The sequence below is a fragment of the Syngnathoides biaculeatus genome, chromosome 7 (genome assembly GCF_019802595.1).
Source record: "Syngnathoides biaculeatus isolate LvHL_M chromosome 7, ASM1980259v1, whole genome shotgun sequence".
Lineage (NCBI taxonomy): Eukaryota > Metazoa > Chordata > Actinopteri > Syngnathiformes > Syngnathidae > Syngnathoides > Syngnathoides biaculeatus.
In genome coordinates, this window is record NC_084646.1 from 8,665,487 (window position 1) to 8,683,712 (window position 18,226).

The window sequence follows — 18,226 nt, forward strand, 5'->3', positions numbered from 1 at the left end:
AAAAACGGTAAAAATGAAAAACATACCTTTTGGAATTATTGCCATAATTTTCAACCTTGGCTTCTGTGGACCCATAGCACGTAGGAAAGGTAAGGTGGACAGGGCTCAAAATGGCAGCCAATGTTAGCATAAAACCTTCAAAAAATAAAAAAAAAGGCAGAAAGGTTATTTGGCGTTATCGGAATCTCTTCAAATGGGGGCACGTTTTTGTGCTGACTCCCACTTAATATGAGTTTCAATCTGTATTATTTCATATTACGGCTGCAACCCACAGTTTAAGAGGGTGTGGACACTTGTGCAAACATCTTATATTTGTACTTCACCTCTAAAAAAAGATTATTCAAAATGGTCACAATAGTAGAAAAATTTTGCATTTGAAAAAAAAAAAGGTACAAGCGTTAGTACAAGTGTGATAGAATGAAAAACTATGTCAAAAGGTTTCAAAGTATTTACAATTTTAAACAAATTTTTTCCCTTTATATATGATATAGATATATTCAAATTTGTGATATAAAATGTAGCATTTGTTATTTCATTTGACCAAAAGTACTCATTTTCAGGACTTTCTAATGCAAGTATTTATCCAGCAAAAACTCTCTGGAACAACACAGGCTAAACTTGGCTCCTGCCCGACACCCAAAACCTCGTCTCGCCGTCGCGTACAAAACGCTGCATTTGGGGGTACAAGTCATAGATGTATCGCTTTTTGTACTTTGTACCGACAGCCAAAATTGGCGCCCACCAAAAAAAGTTTCCAATTTTGAAAATTCACGAAATAACTTGGAAATGATGCACGGGATCAACATCCGAGTTGGAGGAGAAACAAAATCCCAAACCGTTGTTACAGCTTCCAATGGGGAACGACAACATTTATTATCCAGTGTTAAGGCACATATGCGGAAAATACAACATGAACGATGGATGATGTTTCAGCAACGACGGCGTGCGTCGCTTCTTCACAGGAACCAAACGGAAAATTTGGGACGTCCGAAAATGTCAAAGTGCTTTTAAAACATTGTTTCTTTCTTTCCAGCTGAACGCAAGCATACATAATTATTATTATTTTTTTTTTAAACTGTTTCAGGACCTTCAAGTAAAACGGTTACGAGCTTAACGTTCCGGAATGTTCTTTTTTTTTTCCATTTTGCAAAACGACGGATTTAACGTCGAACCCCAACTCGTTTGGATATGAAAGAAGATGAGAAAATGCAGCCGGGGGACACTTTGAGGCAATCTTTGGTTAACACTGCTAAAACACAATGAGACGTCGTGAGCGTCAGCGTCAGCCCCGCCGGCCGGAGCTCGATTGTCGTCGGAATGTTAAGAAATTCGCGGGCAGTCCGGCAAAATGGTCTCATGAATGCACCAGTGCGACGATGAGCGCCGGCAAAACGAAAATTTTAAAAAATCGTAAAAAATAAAATAAAATAACACGACGACACCAAAGTCAGAAAAGTTGGGATTCAGCGAAATATTACCAGCATGAATATTTGTTTGTGTGGGAGATAAAATTGAAACTACCGCATATAATTCTTCAAATGTTCCCTTGTAATCTAAAATATTTTCATTATTTTTGGCATTTCCTTTTTATTTAAAGCGTTTTCTTGTAACTTACAAATGTAGTTTAAAAAAATAGCTTTATTTGAACCAAGAGTTGGAATTTACAGCTTTGCTTCAAACCCTGCATTTTTAATTTTGTAATTTCTCTTTTGAGTAAAAAAATAATAAGAATAATTTATGATTTTTTTTCTTGTACTTTCAAATTTAGTTTAAAAAATAGCTTCATTTAAATGAAGAGTTGGAATTTACAACCTTGTTTCAAACCCTGCATTTTTAATTTTGTAATTTGTCTTTTGATCTAAAACTTGTGATTTTTTTCATGTGACTCAACAGTTTAAGATTATAACTCAACTTTATTAAAAACCCCCACGACATTAAAAGAATGCAACTTTATTTTTGGAATTTGACTTAAATGGAATCTCGGAATTTTTGCAGGGTTCAAATCTTTTATGATTTTAATTTAACTTTTCTAGCAATTTGAGGTTTTTTATTCTTTGTAGAAATTCACGACTAATTTATGCCCCCCCCCCCCCCCCATTTCTCGGTAACCCGCTAGATCAGGGGTGTCAAACTCATTTTTGTCACGGGCCACATTGTACTACCGGTTTCCCTCAAAGGGCCGTTATGGCAGTGAAACAAAAATTTTTAACCGCCTCATCATATTTACACGTGAAATTTATGAAGTCGTTTTGGAATCAGAAATCAAGTGTAATGGGCTTTCCCAACTATTGTTGTCTGGTAACACAAAAATGCTTGTAATATTTCTACATTATATTTTATGATTGGACAATTTGAAATTTTGGTCCAGATTTGAACAAAAAAAAAAAAAAAAAAATCACAGAAGTTGATACACATGATTTGCCTCCGCGGGCCACGTAAAATCATGCGGTGGGCCAGATCTGGCCCCCGGGCCTTGAGTTTGACACCTGTGCACTAGATTGTTACACGTAATTTACAGCTTTTTCTGCAACTCTTACTTGTTTGAATTTGACTTTTTGTGGATTATGATTTTTGCAATTTCCAACTTTTTGGGTCAGGTTCACAACAATTCTTAACAATTAAAACCTTTAGTAATAAAACCTGAACTTTTCTGGCAACTTGAGTTTTGTTGATAAAATACAAATCTATTCCTTTTTATGACTTTTTCTTGTAACGTAACTTTGGTCATTTCATTCTACCACTTTCTTTTAAAATCAACTTTTCTGACTTTTTTTTCCTCTCATCATCTGAGTGTTTTTTTTTTTCTTTTTTCTCGTGAGTGTCCCACTAAACATTCCACAGTGAACTGAGGTCACTCTGTGCTGGGGAAAAAAAAAAAAAAAAAAAAAAGTCCTTTTCGCAAGACACAACCAAGGCCGCTGTTGCGTCAAAGCACTTTGGATGTTTAAAAAAAAAAAAAAAAAAGAAGAAGAAAAAAGAAAAAATATCCCGGACAGTAATGAGATGCTGCATCTGTGGAAAATGAAGCTTTCCTGGCAGGTAAAAAGAACACAGAGTTCTTCTTCCGACTCCCAAATAACGTTAGCATAAAAAAAGTACCTATTTGCATCCTTTATAAAAGAAGCTCTTTGGAAAAAAAAAATTGAATAATAAAACGTGCAAATTGGAAAAGGAGCGGGAGAGGCGTGGCACTTCAGCCGACGTCGAGTCCGTCCTGGGAGTTCTTGGTGTAGTGGACGCCCCCGTCGGGGGGGAGGTGGATCCGGACCGACAGACTGGCGTCGGGGCGCTCCGATTCTTTGGGGAAGGGAGCCGCGGAGGATTTGGCCTCGGGGTCGGGCCCCGCCCCCGCCCGGATCCTGCTCAAGCTCAGGATGTTCCCCAGGGGGTCTTTGGCGTTGAGCCGGTCCAACTGCCGGCCCACTTGGACCGGGCTGGGAAAGATGGTGCCTTGACACGCCCGGTAGAAATATCTGCACCACACACACACACACACACACACATACAAATCAGCAACAACACAACAAAGTACACACATGAAGACACCCATTAACAGCTCGGTAACGTTTGGATGGCAATTTTCACATTCAAGCGTGATTCTATTCTTGTAATAAACCATTTCATAATGTTTGTAAACAAGAGCATTTTATGACTTTGTACTGAGAAACTCTACAAAGTGGCACTTTCAGACGTTTTTTTGGAACGTGACAAGAAGCCAAAGGTAAATACACAATGAGAACACTCACAAGGAGCACGGCGCAGATTTTAAAAGGCACATATGGATGCATTTTTTTTTTTTTAACATTAATTATGATTCTATCCTTAGTGTTGGTGTTTTTTTTTTTTTTGAAACCTTACAACTTTATCGGTACAATTTATGACTTTTCTAGCACTTTAAGACTCTAGTAAAACGGACAAATAAATCATGAAAGTCCATTCTGACAATTTTTGATTAGTAATTTCCTACTTGATAAATTTATGAATAAAATTAACAACTATAATGTTGTAATTGACCATTTTCTGGCAATGCATGACTTTTCTTTAAAAAAAAAATTAATCATTGCAATTTGAGATAAAATTGACATTGTACAGTAACATCTATCGTAACTTTTTTTTTTGCAGCATTTTGTTGACGTTTTTCCACATTTCATGGATTATTTCTATCCAAATTATGGCAAAATTTAGCCATACAGTAAGGCATTTTGCTGTGTCCGATTGTGGTGGTAACGCATGTGAAGACGCACGCTGATTTCTTTGTTTGCGCGCCCGTTATGTCACATCCGCCCACATACTGTAGGTCATGTGACTCACCAAAATGGCGGCACCCATGAAAATTCATAATTGCCGATAAAAACCTTCTCAATTATTAAATGAGAGCATTAACATCACATTTTCAAGGTACGGTATATATTGCATGACTCATTGGATACATTGTTAATCCAAACGACCGGAATTACCCTTTAAAACCGATTTTATGAGCAATTTAGGATTCAGATTCCTTGAAAAATGTACAAGGAACACGGACTGGATGTTAATTTTTAGGAACATGTCGAAACACGTATACCTACTGTGCTACCGTGTGCTTGCATGAGTTTTTGTTTGATTACTCTTGGGAAAAGTTTGATTACCTGACGTCGTCTTTGATCCTGTTTTGTATTTATATGTTATTATTATCATTATTCAATATGACTATTAGCCTTCGAAATCACGGGCACGTACCTGGGCAGCAGCGCGGCCACCGGCGTGATGAGGCAGAGCAGGTAGAAGGCCGGGTCCTGCAGCAGCCTCTGCATGGTCCAGTAGGGGTTGGAGGGCGAGTAGCAGGTGGGGCAGGAGGCGTTGTAGCACAGCGCCACCGTGAAGAAGAGAGCCACGCTGAAGCAGATCGACACCCAGTTCACCCACGTCTGGAACCAGAGGCATTGCATCGACATCAGGTATGCGTGCTGCAAGCGTTCAGCCATTTTCTTTGCTGCCTATCCTCACAAGGATCACAGGATTGCCGGAGCCTATCCCAGCTGTCAACGGGCAGGAGGCGGGCTACAACCTGAACTCTTCGCCAGTCAATCGCAGGGCACATTGAGACAAACAGTAGCGCTCACAATCGAACCTCGGGGCAATTTAGTGTCCAATTAATGGTGCATGGTTTTAGGGATGCGGGAGGAAACCGGAGTGCCCGAAGGAAACCCACGCAGGCACGGGGAGAACATGCCAACTCCACACAAGCGGGTCCGGGATTGAACCCGGGACCTCAGAACTGTGAGGCCAACGCGTTCCAGGTGACCCACCGTGCCGCCTTGCTGCGAGCATTTGCAGAAAAAAAAAAAAAAATAAGAAAGAAAAAAAAGACCAGCCTGATCTAAAAATTGGATTGAATTTGACGAAAAGCTTTTGTAGTTCATGCATTAAAATGTTTTTCTTTTTGAAAAAATCTTCAGGACTGAGGTTTTTCACCCAGGTTTTGGTCTCCACCCCCAAGTGCAGCAGAATGGTGAAGACGGCGATGGTGGTGACGGGGGTCCCCCATGTAAACAGGTCCACGTCCGAGTCGGAGTAGGCCTGCGGGGGTGGAAAAGCGCGTTAGAACGCCGGGAACCGGGACGACGGACAGAAGGCGCCGAGGACGGTGGGGGGCACTCACGAAGTAGGGAATGAAGAAGCAGACGAGGCTTTGGTAGAAGGCGTCGATCATGTTCATCCAGAACATGTATGGCTTGTATTCCTTTGAAAGGCAAAAAGAGCGCCCGTCATAAATGGCCACTGTCATGAAATGCATATTTAGTATGTTATTAGTGAAAAAACGGCAGCCGACATGGACCCGTGCGTTTTTTTTTCCCCACCACAAAACGTGATTTTGACGAATACAGCTTTTTGCAACTCCCGCCATGAAAATCCTCTCGAGGGATTTGTTTTCGAGAAGGAGCAGGAAGTGACGTAAAGGACAGGCCCAACCTCAAGTGGACTCGTTGCGTCGCTGGACATTGTTTGAACACTCTTAGTGAATTCAACCCTCATGCCTCAAGTGGCCATTTTCTTTTCTATTTTTGTACCAAAATTCATGGTACTAACTTAAATTGGCTTAAAGGACTGAGTTTTTTTTTTAAATTTGAGTTTCCCCTAAAATTGAATTTGAAAGGAGGGGAAAAAAAAAAAAAAAAAAAAAAAACGAGAAGCGCGCGTCCACCTCCGAGTTCTGTCCGTTGACGTAAAGCTGAGGTAGTCGCTGCAGCGTCTCGGCCGACACGGCCTTGTCCAGCGTGCCGGTGACGAGTTGCGGGAAGGCGGAGAACATCAAGTTGAAGAAGATCAGGTACCACTGGTCGATCATGGCCGAGCCCGAGAAGCCGCAGTAGAACTGATACCAGAAGATGAGCGCCACGAACATCTACGGGAAAAGAAAAAAAACAAAAAACAAATAGTCGTGTTTTTTTCAGTTCAAACAAAGCATTTCGGGAGCGGTGACGGCCACGTACGGCGTTCTTGTAGAGGAAGTAGAGGATCATGTTGGCCAGGCGCGAGTAGCACCAGTGTCCGTGCACCAGCAGCAGCTTCTGGAGGTAGCGGAAACGCGGCAGGGCGAAGTCGCTGGCCATCACCGCCTGCGAGACAGCAACAACGGCGCGCTTGGTCAACGGCAAACTTCGATGGCATCGCTTTACATTTGCCCATTTCAGCCTACAAGAACTCCAATTTGGAACTTTGAGAATCGCGCACGCAAAGGGGATGAATCAGTCTGCGATTGCAAAATGTGGACTAAAACCAGCAGGGCCGACCCGAGTGCATTAACACAAATTGCTGCGGTGCAAATTGGAAAGGAGCTGGCAGAAAAAAAGCAATCCGCAAAGTGCACATAAAGGTGGAAGTTGGCCAAATCAAATTTGCCACTGACAATGCTTCATGACTTGACTTTTTTTTTTTTTAAGACGCACCGACATTAAAATTCTTGGATGAAACCAAAAATGAGAAAATGGTGTGCATGCCTTAGCCAGAGAGAGAGACACAAAGAAAAGTTGAAAAACTGACTCATTATGATGTGGTTATATTACCGTAATTTCCGGCCTATAAACCTCAACTTTTTTCCACACGCTTTCAACCCTGCGGTTTATGCGGTGATGCGGCTAATTTGTGCATTTTTTTCTAACGGCCGCAAGGGGGGGCACCCGAGCGGAAAAGGTAAGTGCGAGACCGGTGGAATATATGTGCCGAGGAAGTGACTGCCGTGTCTCAGTGATTTTTACCAGTATGTTTTTTTTTTTAAAATCGGCCCTGTTAGCGCGGCGGCGATAGCGTTAATCTCTCTGTGTACCATCTTTCTTTGTAAATATCTCGTGTTTCAATGTCGGTTTCAATGTGGGCATTTGCAGCTTTTACACGGCTGCGGCCTATATATGTACCAAATGGTATTTCCTTTACAAATGTACTGGGTGAGGCTTATAACATAGGTGCGCTCTGTAGGCCGGGAATTACGGTAGTCATTTCTCACCAAGGAATAAATGTATGCATGCGTGTATGTATTGTCAGGCTGTCTACGTGTGTTGTTTACCCATTTGTGTTCAAACATCATTTGTTCAATGATGTTAACACTGCAACACTGATGCTTTTCATTAGCCCGTCTATGGTGTTTTGCATTGTTAACATTAAGCTAAAATGACGATGGATGAACTGTCTATAATATAATACACGGTCCATAATACTCAACCGTGTACATTCTTGCTCAGAATGTCAATACTACACTTCTATGTGTACTGTATACAGGAATTGCAGTTCTTGTCAAATTAGCCAGATTGACCACATTGGTCTATAATATAACGGACAATGTAGATATTTTTTAGACGGACCAGTTTATTTTAGTCATTTCTTTTTAACTCTTTAGTCTATTATCACACTGCAGGTCTGAGCAAAATGCTATTTCAGCTATGTTATATGTAACACATCTGACAATAAATTTACTTGAACTTGATTTCAAGTAAAGCTATGAGGTCGTTTTAAAACACCATGTGAAATTCTTTGTTTTATGTTTTCTTTGGCAGAAAACCTCAACTAGGAGTAGCAATGAATAGATCGGAAAAAAAAAATGGGGGGGGGGATTATTCACGATACGGTAAACTGCTGTTTGTTGTGAAGTGATCTGAGATCTGTGCCGCAAGACAGTGTGAAATTTTGTTCACGTCACAACAAAAACACACCGCATCACTGTTTTCGTCTTACGTATCCTTTACTTTGCAAAATATTACTGAACCCCCCCACTATATTGCAGTTTGAAACTATGGCTGCTTCCAACACCTCCCTTAGGCGAGGCAGGCTTTAAGACTTGCACTTCAATTGGCGGCGCTAACCCCGGGGTGACGTGGTCAAGCGCTAGCGTAGCATCGCCCTGCGGGCTTTCTGCTGATCTCTAACGAGCGACGTCCGGAAGGCCGTCCGTCGTGTGGCAGCAGTGAGCGAAACGCGCATCTCAGCACACGTGGGAGCGAGTGCTGTCCCCTTTAAGCGCTCCTTTGATAATGGTCATTAATCTGCCCCCCCATTACAGATGGCAGTCTTTAATAGATGTGCTCCGCCCGCGAGTTAATTGGGAGGCCCCGTCATTACTATGCAAGATCACCTGGGGGGAGGGCGATGGTGACTTGATGATGATTGGTTGGATGCTAAGCAGGGCCGTGACCTCCGTGCGACATTAGCATGAATGTGGACGCCGCTAAACGAGCGCGGCGCATAAAAAGACTGACCGACCGCCAGGTTTGTAAAACACGTTAACGCTCATTAAAATCCCTCCTTCCACCGCATTAGGAAAGATGGAAACTGCTCGTCGGTTTTTGATGACCTCTGCGACCGTCCACAACGGAAATAAACGGGAACACTAGAAATCGTCGGAAAAAGAAATAAAGGACGCACCGCTACTCCGATCACGTTCTCTGGTGGAGTGTACTTGACGTGATTAATGCGACAGTTGCTTGCAAGTTAAGTCAATCCCCGCCAGCCGTTTTCGAAGCAGATTTTGAACTGATATGAATATTGCATTCTGTGACAATCCAAACAATCTAGAAAGAAATTCCTTTCACCAGAAGAAAACGTTTTTCTGTTCTGCGGTAGAGCATGGCTTGGTTTCATCAGAAATACCACTTTCTGAGCTTTTTTTGCCAGGGTGGCGAGGGGAGGACACAAAACATCAAGCAGCACAGTTTCTTTGATGCTGATGATCTTTGCTTTTATGACACATCAAATTAAAAAAAAAAAAAAAACAAGAAATACGGCTAAGAACCAATGTTCCCTCTAATTTTTGACGCGTCTGAGCAAACACGTTAAGCCCGTGAGCGCCCCCTTTGACCACTGTGAGCAACGTCAGACGTACGCAATGTGCTCAAACGGTGTCATCCATTGAAGTTACATGGCTCATTAAAAGGTTCAGATTACATTCCCATCAGAACATTTTTAAGAACAATTTGGTGTTTTTTGCAAACTTACAGAGAAAAGGTCAACAAACAAACAAAAAAAAAAATACATTGCTAACCAAACCATGCCAACCATGAACTGTAAATTTGAAATGTCGCTTGCAACTTTGTTTGATTTATTATTTTTTTAACCCACAATGACATCCCCGTCTGTTTTTCTTCGTGTAAAACTGAAGTATTGCTTGCAGAATATCTTTCGCAATGCATGTTGAAAGCTGAATGATGCTCTCAAACAATTTTAGGGTTAATGTTATGTTGCCTCCTATATTTAAAATACAGAATTAGCTTTTTGGGCACCGTATCGTCTGTGCTTTTCATCCTCGATTCAGGCTGTGCCAAGGTGGAATTTTAAGATTACACACCAATTGTAATTAGCCCTTTAGGAGCGGAGGGGGCGGAGTCAGGTAAACTAGGAAGTGGAGTGTGTGGCCTGTCAGCAGCTGGTTGTGAGAGGCAGTGTGATGCCGTGATTAAAAAAATAATAATAAAAAAGATAGACGTCAGGCTGTTGCTCACTGCGCTGGATCTCTTTTCATCTGCGCGGCAAGTGCGCAGCCTCGAGGGAACATTGCTAAGAACCCACGATGAGTGACGCCATCTCACTAAAAGGTTCAACCTGGCTTCTTTTTTTTTTTTTTTTTTATTATATTCATCATTTACTCCTTCCTTTCTCATGATCGGGCCGCACACATTCGACTACCTCTGTTAGCACCGTACACACACGCATAGCGCGAGGTGCCAAAAACGTATTCGACTTCCAACACGTCAGCATTTTGTTCCTTTCTAATCAACATGACAAGCAGAGATTCATCCCCTAATCTTCATCTTGTACTCGGATCCCGGTGGGAAAATATAAATCGCCCACAGTAGTAAATGGGTTTTAACGAAGGCAACCGGCATGAACGATACAAATTAACAACAAGGAGTGGAAAAAAAAAAAAATAAAGTCCACAGAACTAACGATCACATGCTCTAGGCTTCGTACGTCTTATGATTCATGCGAATATTATTTGGCATTTATGAACAGCCACAGCTGCCTTGTACAGGAGAAATAAACACAAAGAGGTACAGTACAGTACCTGCATGCCTTCTTGTCCCGAAATGCCCACCCCGACGTCAGCTACCTGGATCATACTGACATCGTTGGCTCCGTCGCCTAATAAAAAAAAATAAAAATAAAAATAAAAAACATTTTTAATAATTACATTTTTTAAGTTGATTTAATTTTTTAAGTTGCATTTTTGACTTGACTTTTGAAGTTGTTACCTGTGTTTTCAGTTTTTTGTTTTACTTTACTGATCCATCCATCCATTTTCTTTGCCGCTTATCCTCACAAGGGTCGCGGGGAGTGCCGGAGCCTATCCCAGCTGTCAACGGGCAGGAGGCGGGGTACACCCTGAACTGGTCGCCAGCCAATCGCAGGGCACGTCGAGACAAAACAGCCAAACTCACAATCGCACCTACGGGCAATTTAGGGTGTCCAATTAATGTTGCATGTTTTTGGGATGTGGGAGGAAACCGGAGTGCCCACCTGGAGAAAAGCCACGGAGGCACAGGGAGAACATGCAAACTCCACACAGGCGACCTCAGAACTGTGAGGCCAACGCTTTACCAGCTGATCCGCCTACTTTACTGATCTTAATACATATTGAAGTAACAGTATTTGAGTAGCACCTTTGCCTACTAGTGAGGACAAAGCGCGCAGTAGAATATGGTCCTTAATACGGGTATGAATGATATGGAAAAAATGCAATCAGAGGGCTTTCGCATATCTGCTCACCTATGGCCAGCGTCATGACTTTGAGCTTGTTTCGCACCAGCTTGACCACCATGCTCTTCTGCAGCGGTGTGGATCGGCAGCACAGCACCGAGCGGCAGCTGCGCGCCACCGCCAAGAACTTGTCCTCCAGGCTCCGGTCCAGGGCGTAAGCCAGGGTGCGGCCGTCGATGACCAGGCCGAGCCGGTGCACGGCGGCGTGGGAGGACGACCAGGGCGGGTGAGGGGGAGGAGACGGATAAATGTGCGAGGCGGCCAAGTCGGCGTGGAAGGCCTTGGCCGGGCCGCACAGGAATTTGGCCTGGATGTAGTGTAAACTCTCCTCGAGGAGCAGGGAACACGCCTCCTGGTTTAACGCAGACGGGCACGGGCAGGATGAAAAGACCTCAGATTCACATCTGGAACGCAGGTGCTTCACTTATTTAAAAAAATAAAAATAAAATAGCCCTGACTAAACAGAGACAGTGTGTGTGTGTGTATATATATATATATATATATATATATATATATATATATATATATAAATAAAGATACATTAATGAAACAACAACAAAGCAAACATAAAAAAATGAAGTCACAAACACACTGGCAAAAAAAAACCAACAACAAAAATTGAGTCACAAAAAGTTAACGTCACAAATGAAAAAAAAAAAAATAAAGAAAATACGTCATGACAAAAAGAAAAGGATTGGAGTAATTGAAAAAAAGAAAGCATCCTTCATTTTTCTGAAATACAGTTGTTTTTTTGGTCACATTTTCCAGAATTTCTGTGATGCTTTTTGTGCCTTCATTTTTAGGATTTTGTTTTGAGAGACTGCTTTTAATGTCATTTTGTCTTCATTTTTTTCATTTTTGTCTGTGTTTTTTTCTGGCTTGCTTTTTTTTTTTTTAAATTGCTCAATTTTAGTTGATTCGTTTTGATGCTTGCCATTTTTGTAACTTTTTTTCCATTGGATGTTTATTTCTTTGGGTGACTTTCTTTTAGTGTCAATTTTTAATTATTGTCAGATTTTGTGGCTTACTTTTGAATAGTTCCATCATGTTTTTGTGACCTACTTTTCTATGTTGTCTGCTTCTTTTATTTGTGCGTCATTTTGCGTATTTGCTTTTGTATATCGCCTTCAGTTTTTGTGACTTAACTATTTATGTTTAGATCTTTCTTTTCATGTTCTTTTGTTGATCTCTTCATTGAGTTATCGCAGAACAGACTTTGCCGAGATCCCACACCCCAAAAGGGACCTAATCCGCATCTCACCATGGAGTCCGCATTGAGAGTCAGGATCTCCTCTTCAGGGTCCAGCAGTTTGCAAGCGTACGCGATGTTGACGGCCGTTTCCTGCTTGTCGCCCGTCAGCACCCAGATCTGCAGGCCGGCCTTCCGCAGGGCGTCGATGGTTTCGGGCACGCCGTCCTGCAGCCGGTCCTCAATTCCCGTCGCGCCTACGAGTCAAATTTTTGTTTATATATATTTGGAATATTATGTAACAAAACATTTTCAAAAATGGTTTGTATTTTTTGGGCATGTATAAATAATATACGTTTAAACTATAGGCCTACTATACACTAAAATAAATCGTGGTGAATTATACATTTTGTGGAGTGGGGGGGGGGGCATAATTAATATAAAATAAAACAAGTAAGAAAAAGTTAAGAATTGGTGAAAATCTAAATTTGTCCAATCATTAATTCAATTGTGAAATAGTATCTTGATTGAACCCATTGAAAAGTCATTTATTTCGTGACCAAGCATTTTTAATATTTTAATAGAATCTGTAACCATTTGATAACGTGTATAATCAAATTTTTATTTATGGTATGGATTTATAAAGTGGTGTTTTACTTATTTATTGCCTTTTTTTTTAAATGACTGTAGTTTTAATGTATTAAATTTTATTTGTTGGTGCTCTGCGACTGACTGACTGACCGCCTTTGGCCCGAAGTTGGCTGGGATATGCTCCAGCACGCCCGCGACCCTTGTGAGGATAAGCGGCTACCAAAATCGATGGATAGATGGATGGAAATCAAATGTGTAGGGTTCATTTATTATCCTCCTGTGTTTCTCATGGATGGATTGTATTTGTTTCATGAAAATACATATCGTTCAATACAATTTTTGAAGCCCACCATGAATTCTTAAAGTCACCCATCTAGGAGGTGTCGGGCGGGATCAGGGATGTAATTGGTTAACGCCGGGCCCGCAACGAGCAACATAAGTGAATACGTCCTCCATTTTGCACAAGAGTTTACCGAGGAGCTGAAGGTTGGTCTCCAGACGCAGGGCCGACTCGAACAGCAGCTCGTCGCGTCCCTGGATGGCCGTCTCGGCCTCCAGGTGGCGCTGCAGCCAGCAGGCGTACTCCTCCTTGCTCAGAGCCTGCCAACGGCCCAATGAGAGCAAAGAATTTGATGGGTGCGAATTAGCGCAAATAAAAGGCGGCGGAAAGAATGCGTTTTTAATCCAGATCCAGATTAAGTGTCATATACTAGTACACACTTTCTCCTCATTAGTAAGACATTTTCAAGCACGAGTAGAACAACTCTTACTAGTAATGTATTTTTTACAACTAGTGACACTTATGGCATACTAGTACACAATTTAACTTTACTAGTAAACTACGACGTTGCACGAGTTACACTGCTAGACTGGAAAAATGTTCAGTTTCGTACCATGCAGAAGAAGTGACTAGTGACATAATATTCCGCAGGTTAACAGACACAACAAGTAGTACGAGAAGTGCACAGAGGTGAACTAGTGCGCAGTTTTGGCTACTGGTTGGGCAAGTGTAAAGAGCTAGATGTTAAATAGAAGTGTATATGTTCACGAGTTTTTCAAATGGGTTTGTAATTATGTTTATTTATTTAATTATTAACTTGTGAACCTTTTTAAATCACTCCTAACTAGTGAGGACAGAGAGTGTACTAGTACAGAAGAAGGTGTTTGAGCATTTATTCAATAGACTTGATATCCAGCTGAGTTTCAAATATGAACAGCCCAGCGCAGTACTAAGCTAACTGTGTCTTACTAGTAAAGTTTTTCCACTAGTGGCTTCCGCAACTCTGCAAACTAGGAGGACCATTTTGGCAAAACAGCAGGACAACTGCATGCTATGAGTGAGGCAAAACTACCTACAAATCACTAACTACGACCCTATTTTCCGCACTATAAGGCGCACCGCATTATAAGGCGCACCTTCAATGACCGGCCTATTTCAAAACTTTTTCCATATATAAGGCGCACCGCAATATAAGGCGAATAGAATAGACACTACAATAGAGGTTGGGGATACATTATGCATCCATATTCATCCATATATAAGGCGCACCTGATTATAAGGCGCACTTGTCACCTTTTGAGAAAATTAAAAGCTCTTCGGTGCGCCTTATAGTGTGGAAAACACGGTATTTTGTGACATGCCTACTAATTGGTGCAGTTGTACCTGCACATTTACAGTTACCTGTAAAAATGTAAAAGTAGGCCAAAAGTGCCACAAGTTGGAGGGTGGGCTGGGGGGGTTCATTACTATCGCAACGTAGTCATTCGATAGTGTGCCCTACTTATTGTACTAGTGTACTGCATTTGTCTTTGTAGTCAGGACAAAGAGCATACTAGAACATGGAGTTCAAGTTGGATATCCAATAAATGCTGTCATAACTTTGCATAGACATGATTGACAGCCACGGCGTTTTTGCACGGACGTAAATCAGCCATGCGAGAGGGAAAGTGGCACAGATTGAGGGCGAGTGAGTCACCAAGAACGCCACCACATTGGACAGGCGCCATCATCTGCCGCCACATTTAACACCGGAGTGGAATTTACCTTTTTGGCGATGCAAAGCGTGCGGAGGCCATCGGCGGCGTACTGGTTCAGGTAGTTCTGCGTCCTGTAGATGATCTTTTTCTGGCGTTTTCCCTTGGCGTTACCTTGGAAACCCGCGGGGCAGAACAGGAAGAGAAGAAAGACGCCGATGAGTTTGGCAGGGGGGGCTCGACACGTCGGTGCCGCGTTTGGACGTTCACCAACGCCATCTGTGTTCACACCTCAAACGCCAACCGCGCTGTAATGGAACTCTGGGCTCGGCAAAGCGTGCCGATCGCCCGTTAGCATTAACGACAGTCCTCTCATGTAATCAAATGTGGTTCTTGATCGCAAAAATCAGCCCGCCGCTGTTGTTTCCCTTTCAGTCGCAATCTGAACGCTTTAAATATGATCCAATAATGTGCGTTTTCTCAGTGGGGAGCTGCACAAGATCGGTGGTCTTGTGTCTCCCGGCCAAAAAAAACAAGCCCAATTGCCAGGCGCTAATGTAATAACACCACAGCTTGCGGGCACTCATAAGATGTCAGCCATTTTAAGAGGGATTAGCATACTCTTCGTTACCGTTATTAACCAGAGAGATGGAAAGGATAAAGCTTGGGACATAATAAGTGTTCATACAAGACCATCTATGAAATTGGAAATTTGGTCAGTAGTCTGCAAATATTTTGCAGACCTCATCAAAGAAAGACACAGCCAGAAACTGATTGGGAGAGTTTTCAAGACATATTTCCAAAACAGCACTGGGGCAAAAAAAAAAAAAAAAAAAAAAAAAAAAAAAAAAAGGAAAGGAAAGACAAGTCCATCTCTCCAGATCCAAACCCCAAAAACCACTTAAAAACTTGTTTGGGGCTATCACATATTTTTAGGACCAATTACTCCACTGATCATTTTATCAATTAATAGAATCATTGCATAAAAAAATAATTTAATATTATTAAACAACAATAATGATACAAAAATGCAGGTGCAGGTATTATTTTAGCTTTGAACACTGTTTGAGATAAGACACCAAAGTAGAATTGGTCTCAATTTATTTTTGTTGTAATGATGTAATTCTTTCTAAATTATGTTGTCCGATATTGTCATGTTCTATACCAATTTCTGTGCAGCATTTCATTTCAGCTGCGGTTGATCTTAAAGCGCAATATGACTAAAATTGACATTTGCAGCCATAATTTAAAACAGACAGCCAAAACAGAGAAAAGGAAGTCAAGCCAATCTCTAGACTTAAACCATATAGAACATGCATTTCACCCACTTAAGAGGCAAAAGAAGAAGAATGAACATAGTTTTGAAAGGTAGTTCAGTGATTCGCAGGTGTGACGTCACGGTGCACCCTTGGCAAGCGTCGGCACAGTGACAGCGAACAACTCTCCTGTCGTGTGAATGAAGCCATTATGAAGCCACCGCTGGGCCAGGATCGCGGACTGGCTCCGTCTTCTCATTGGTTGCCGACGCCCGACGTTAAAACACAGCAGTCAGTGTAGTGCATCGCATTAAGGGCTCCTGACCGGGAGGGGGTTGGTGGATGATGGGATAACCTCTGGAAACGGGACGGGGGGGGGGGCGCCCCCGGGCTTTTGCCCAAGTGGAAAATGATGTAACTGAGACCTTATTCCACATAAAGCACAATTAAAGCATGACGAACGGGGTGTGTCAGTAAAGTTCCAGGACCGGGATTCTTTCTGAGAATCGGCGAGAGTTGGTGGCAGGACAACTCGTGGCTGCTTCACCATGACAACAAGCCTGCTAAGAGTGGCCTCAGCATCTGATATTTTCTGGTCTGTGCTGGAGCAACCTTCCAAACCACTCGTCATTAATGTTCCCCTTCTTACCCCGAGCTCAGCAGCCAACAGCTAACCTTCGCCAACAACAGCCAGCTGCACTCTAATTCACTGAAGCACAAGTCGCTGACCAGCAGACGCACGCCCTCCACGTTTCAAGTCACAAATACTACAATACAACTGGTTAGAGCGTCAGCTTCAGGGTTCAAATCCCGGCCCCTGGGTAGGTTTTCTCCGGCCACTCCGGTTTCCTCCCACACCCCAAAAACATGCATTCATCGGAGACTCAAAATTGCCCTGAGGTGTGATCGTGACTGCGACTGGTTGTTTGTTTCCATGTGCCCTGTTTATCGTGGGAATAAAGACTTTTATTGGTTGCCTTTTTTACTGGACGGGTTTGTGATTCATGGCTCCCTGCTTGCAATATCAGTACTTTCATATCGCATTATAACACCTGCGTGTTTGCCAGTGATTGTCAAATGGCATGCTGGCGAGTGGCCAAGTGTTCTGTGCAACTGTGTGCGAGGTCTTTTTTTGTATGCCTGGAATAAAAAACATGCCCAATAGGACGATAAAAGGAACAATGATTTGAAATCATAGAGGGGGGATAAACTGTAAAAGTAGATTGTGACTTTTTGTGTGTGTGTGTGTTTTTTTAAATAGTTTCAAGGTAAGCACTGAGTTGTCTTGGAATGGCACGCTTTAAAAATGTCTCACGTGATTTTAGTTGGAACGCCTTGAGTTGTCACGTATATGAAATCATTTCCTAGTTCTTATTCCCTCTGTTCTCTTTCCTATTATTTTTTTTCCTTTTTTCCATGTCACTTTTACCTTTATTCTTTCACTGATTTAATCATTCATTTGGTATTTTTGTTTTTTCTTCTATCATTGATTAACCCCTTTTTTCTTTTTGCACATGTACACAAACTTAGGACCTGGATCTTTTTTCACTATTTTTTTCTCCATTTTTCAAAAAAAAAAAAAAAAAAAAGTTGCCCTTTTTTGTTCTTGACGCTACTTCTACAAGGTACGCATTAAGCTGTGCTGGAACGGTACACTCAAAAAACCACAAAGCACATAATTTTGCTTCTACTTTTTTCTTTTATTTCTCTCTTTATTAAACATGTTTCTTTAATTTTTCCTTTTTTCTTTCATTGATTTCATTTGGTTGCTTTTAAATTTCACATTTTTTGGTACTTCTTTATTCAATTATTGATTCATTTGACTCTTTTTCACAAGAAAAAAAAAATCTATGTTTAGATTACTTGATTCCATATTTAAGTTATGTAGCTCCTTTTGAACTTTTTGTCAATTATATTTCCTTTGTTCCTCATGTTTTTCTTTTGAAGTAATTTTTTTAATATATCCCTCCTTACTGTAGGGGGATGTTTTTGT

At 41.7% G+C, this 18,226-nt stretch overlaps 1 protein-coding gene across 1 annotated transcript in view; it reads right to left on the minus strand.

The window, feature by feature from the left end:
- Nucleotides 1–2,061: 2,061 nt before the first annotated feature.
- The window catches only part of atp10a (ATPase phospholipid transporting 10A), a 34,179-nt gene continuing 18,014 nt past the window's right edge, over nt 2,062–18,226 (minus strand). The window contains exons 12-22 of the mRNA XM_061825562.1: nt 15,048–15,151; nt 13,477–13,603; nt 12,485–12,669; nt 11,233–11,575; nt 10,532–10,608; nt 6,474–6,599; nt 6,185–6,385; nt 5,642–5,722; nt 5,455–5,559; nt 4,720–4,907; nt 2,062–3,473 (exon numbers count right to left, since the gene is read on the minus strand). Of these exons, the coding sequence (XP_061681546.1) occupies nt 3,194–3,473; nt 4,720–4,907; nt 5,455–5,559; nt 5,642–5,722; nt 6,185–6,385; nt 6,474–6,599; nt 10,532–10,608; nt 11,233–11,575; nt 12,485–12,669; nt 13,477–13,603; nt 15,048–15,151 (1,817 nt within the window). The 3' untranslated portion in view covers nt 2,062–3,193. The remainder of the gene's footprint in view (nt 3,474–4,719; nt 4,908–5,454; nt 5,560–5,641; nt 5,723–6,184; nt 6,386–6,473; nt 6,600–10,531; nt 10,609–11,232; nt 11,576–12,484; nt 12,670–13,476; nt 13,604–15,047; nt 15,152–18,226) is intronic.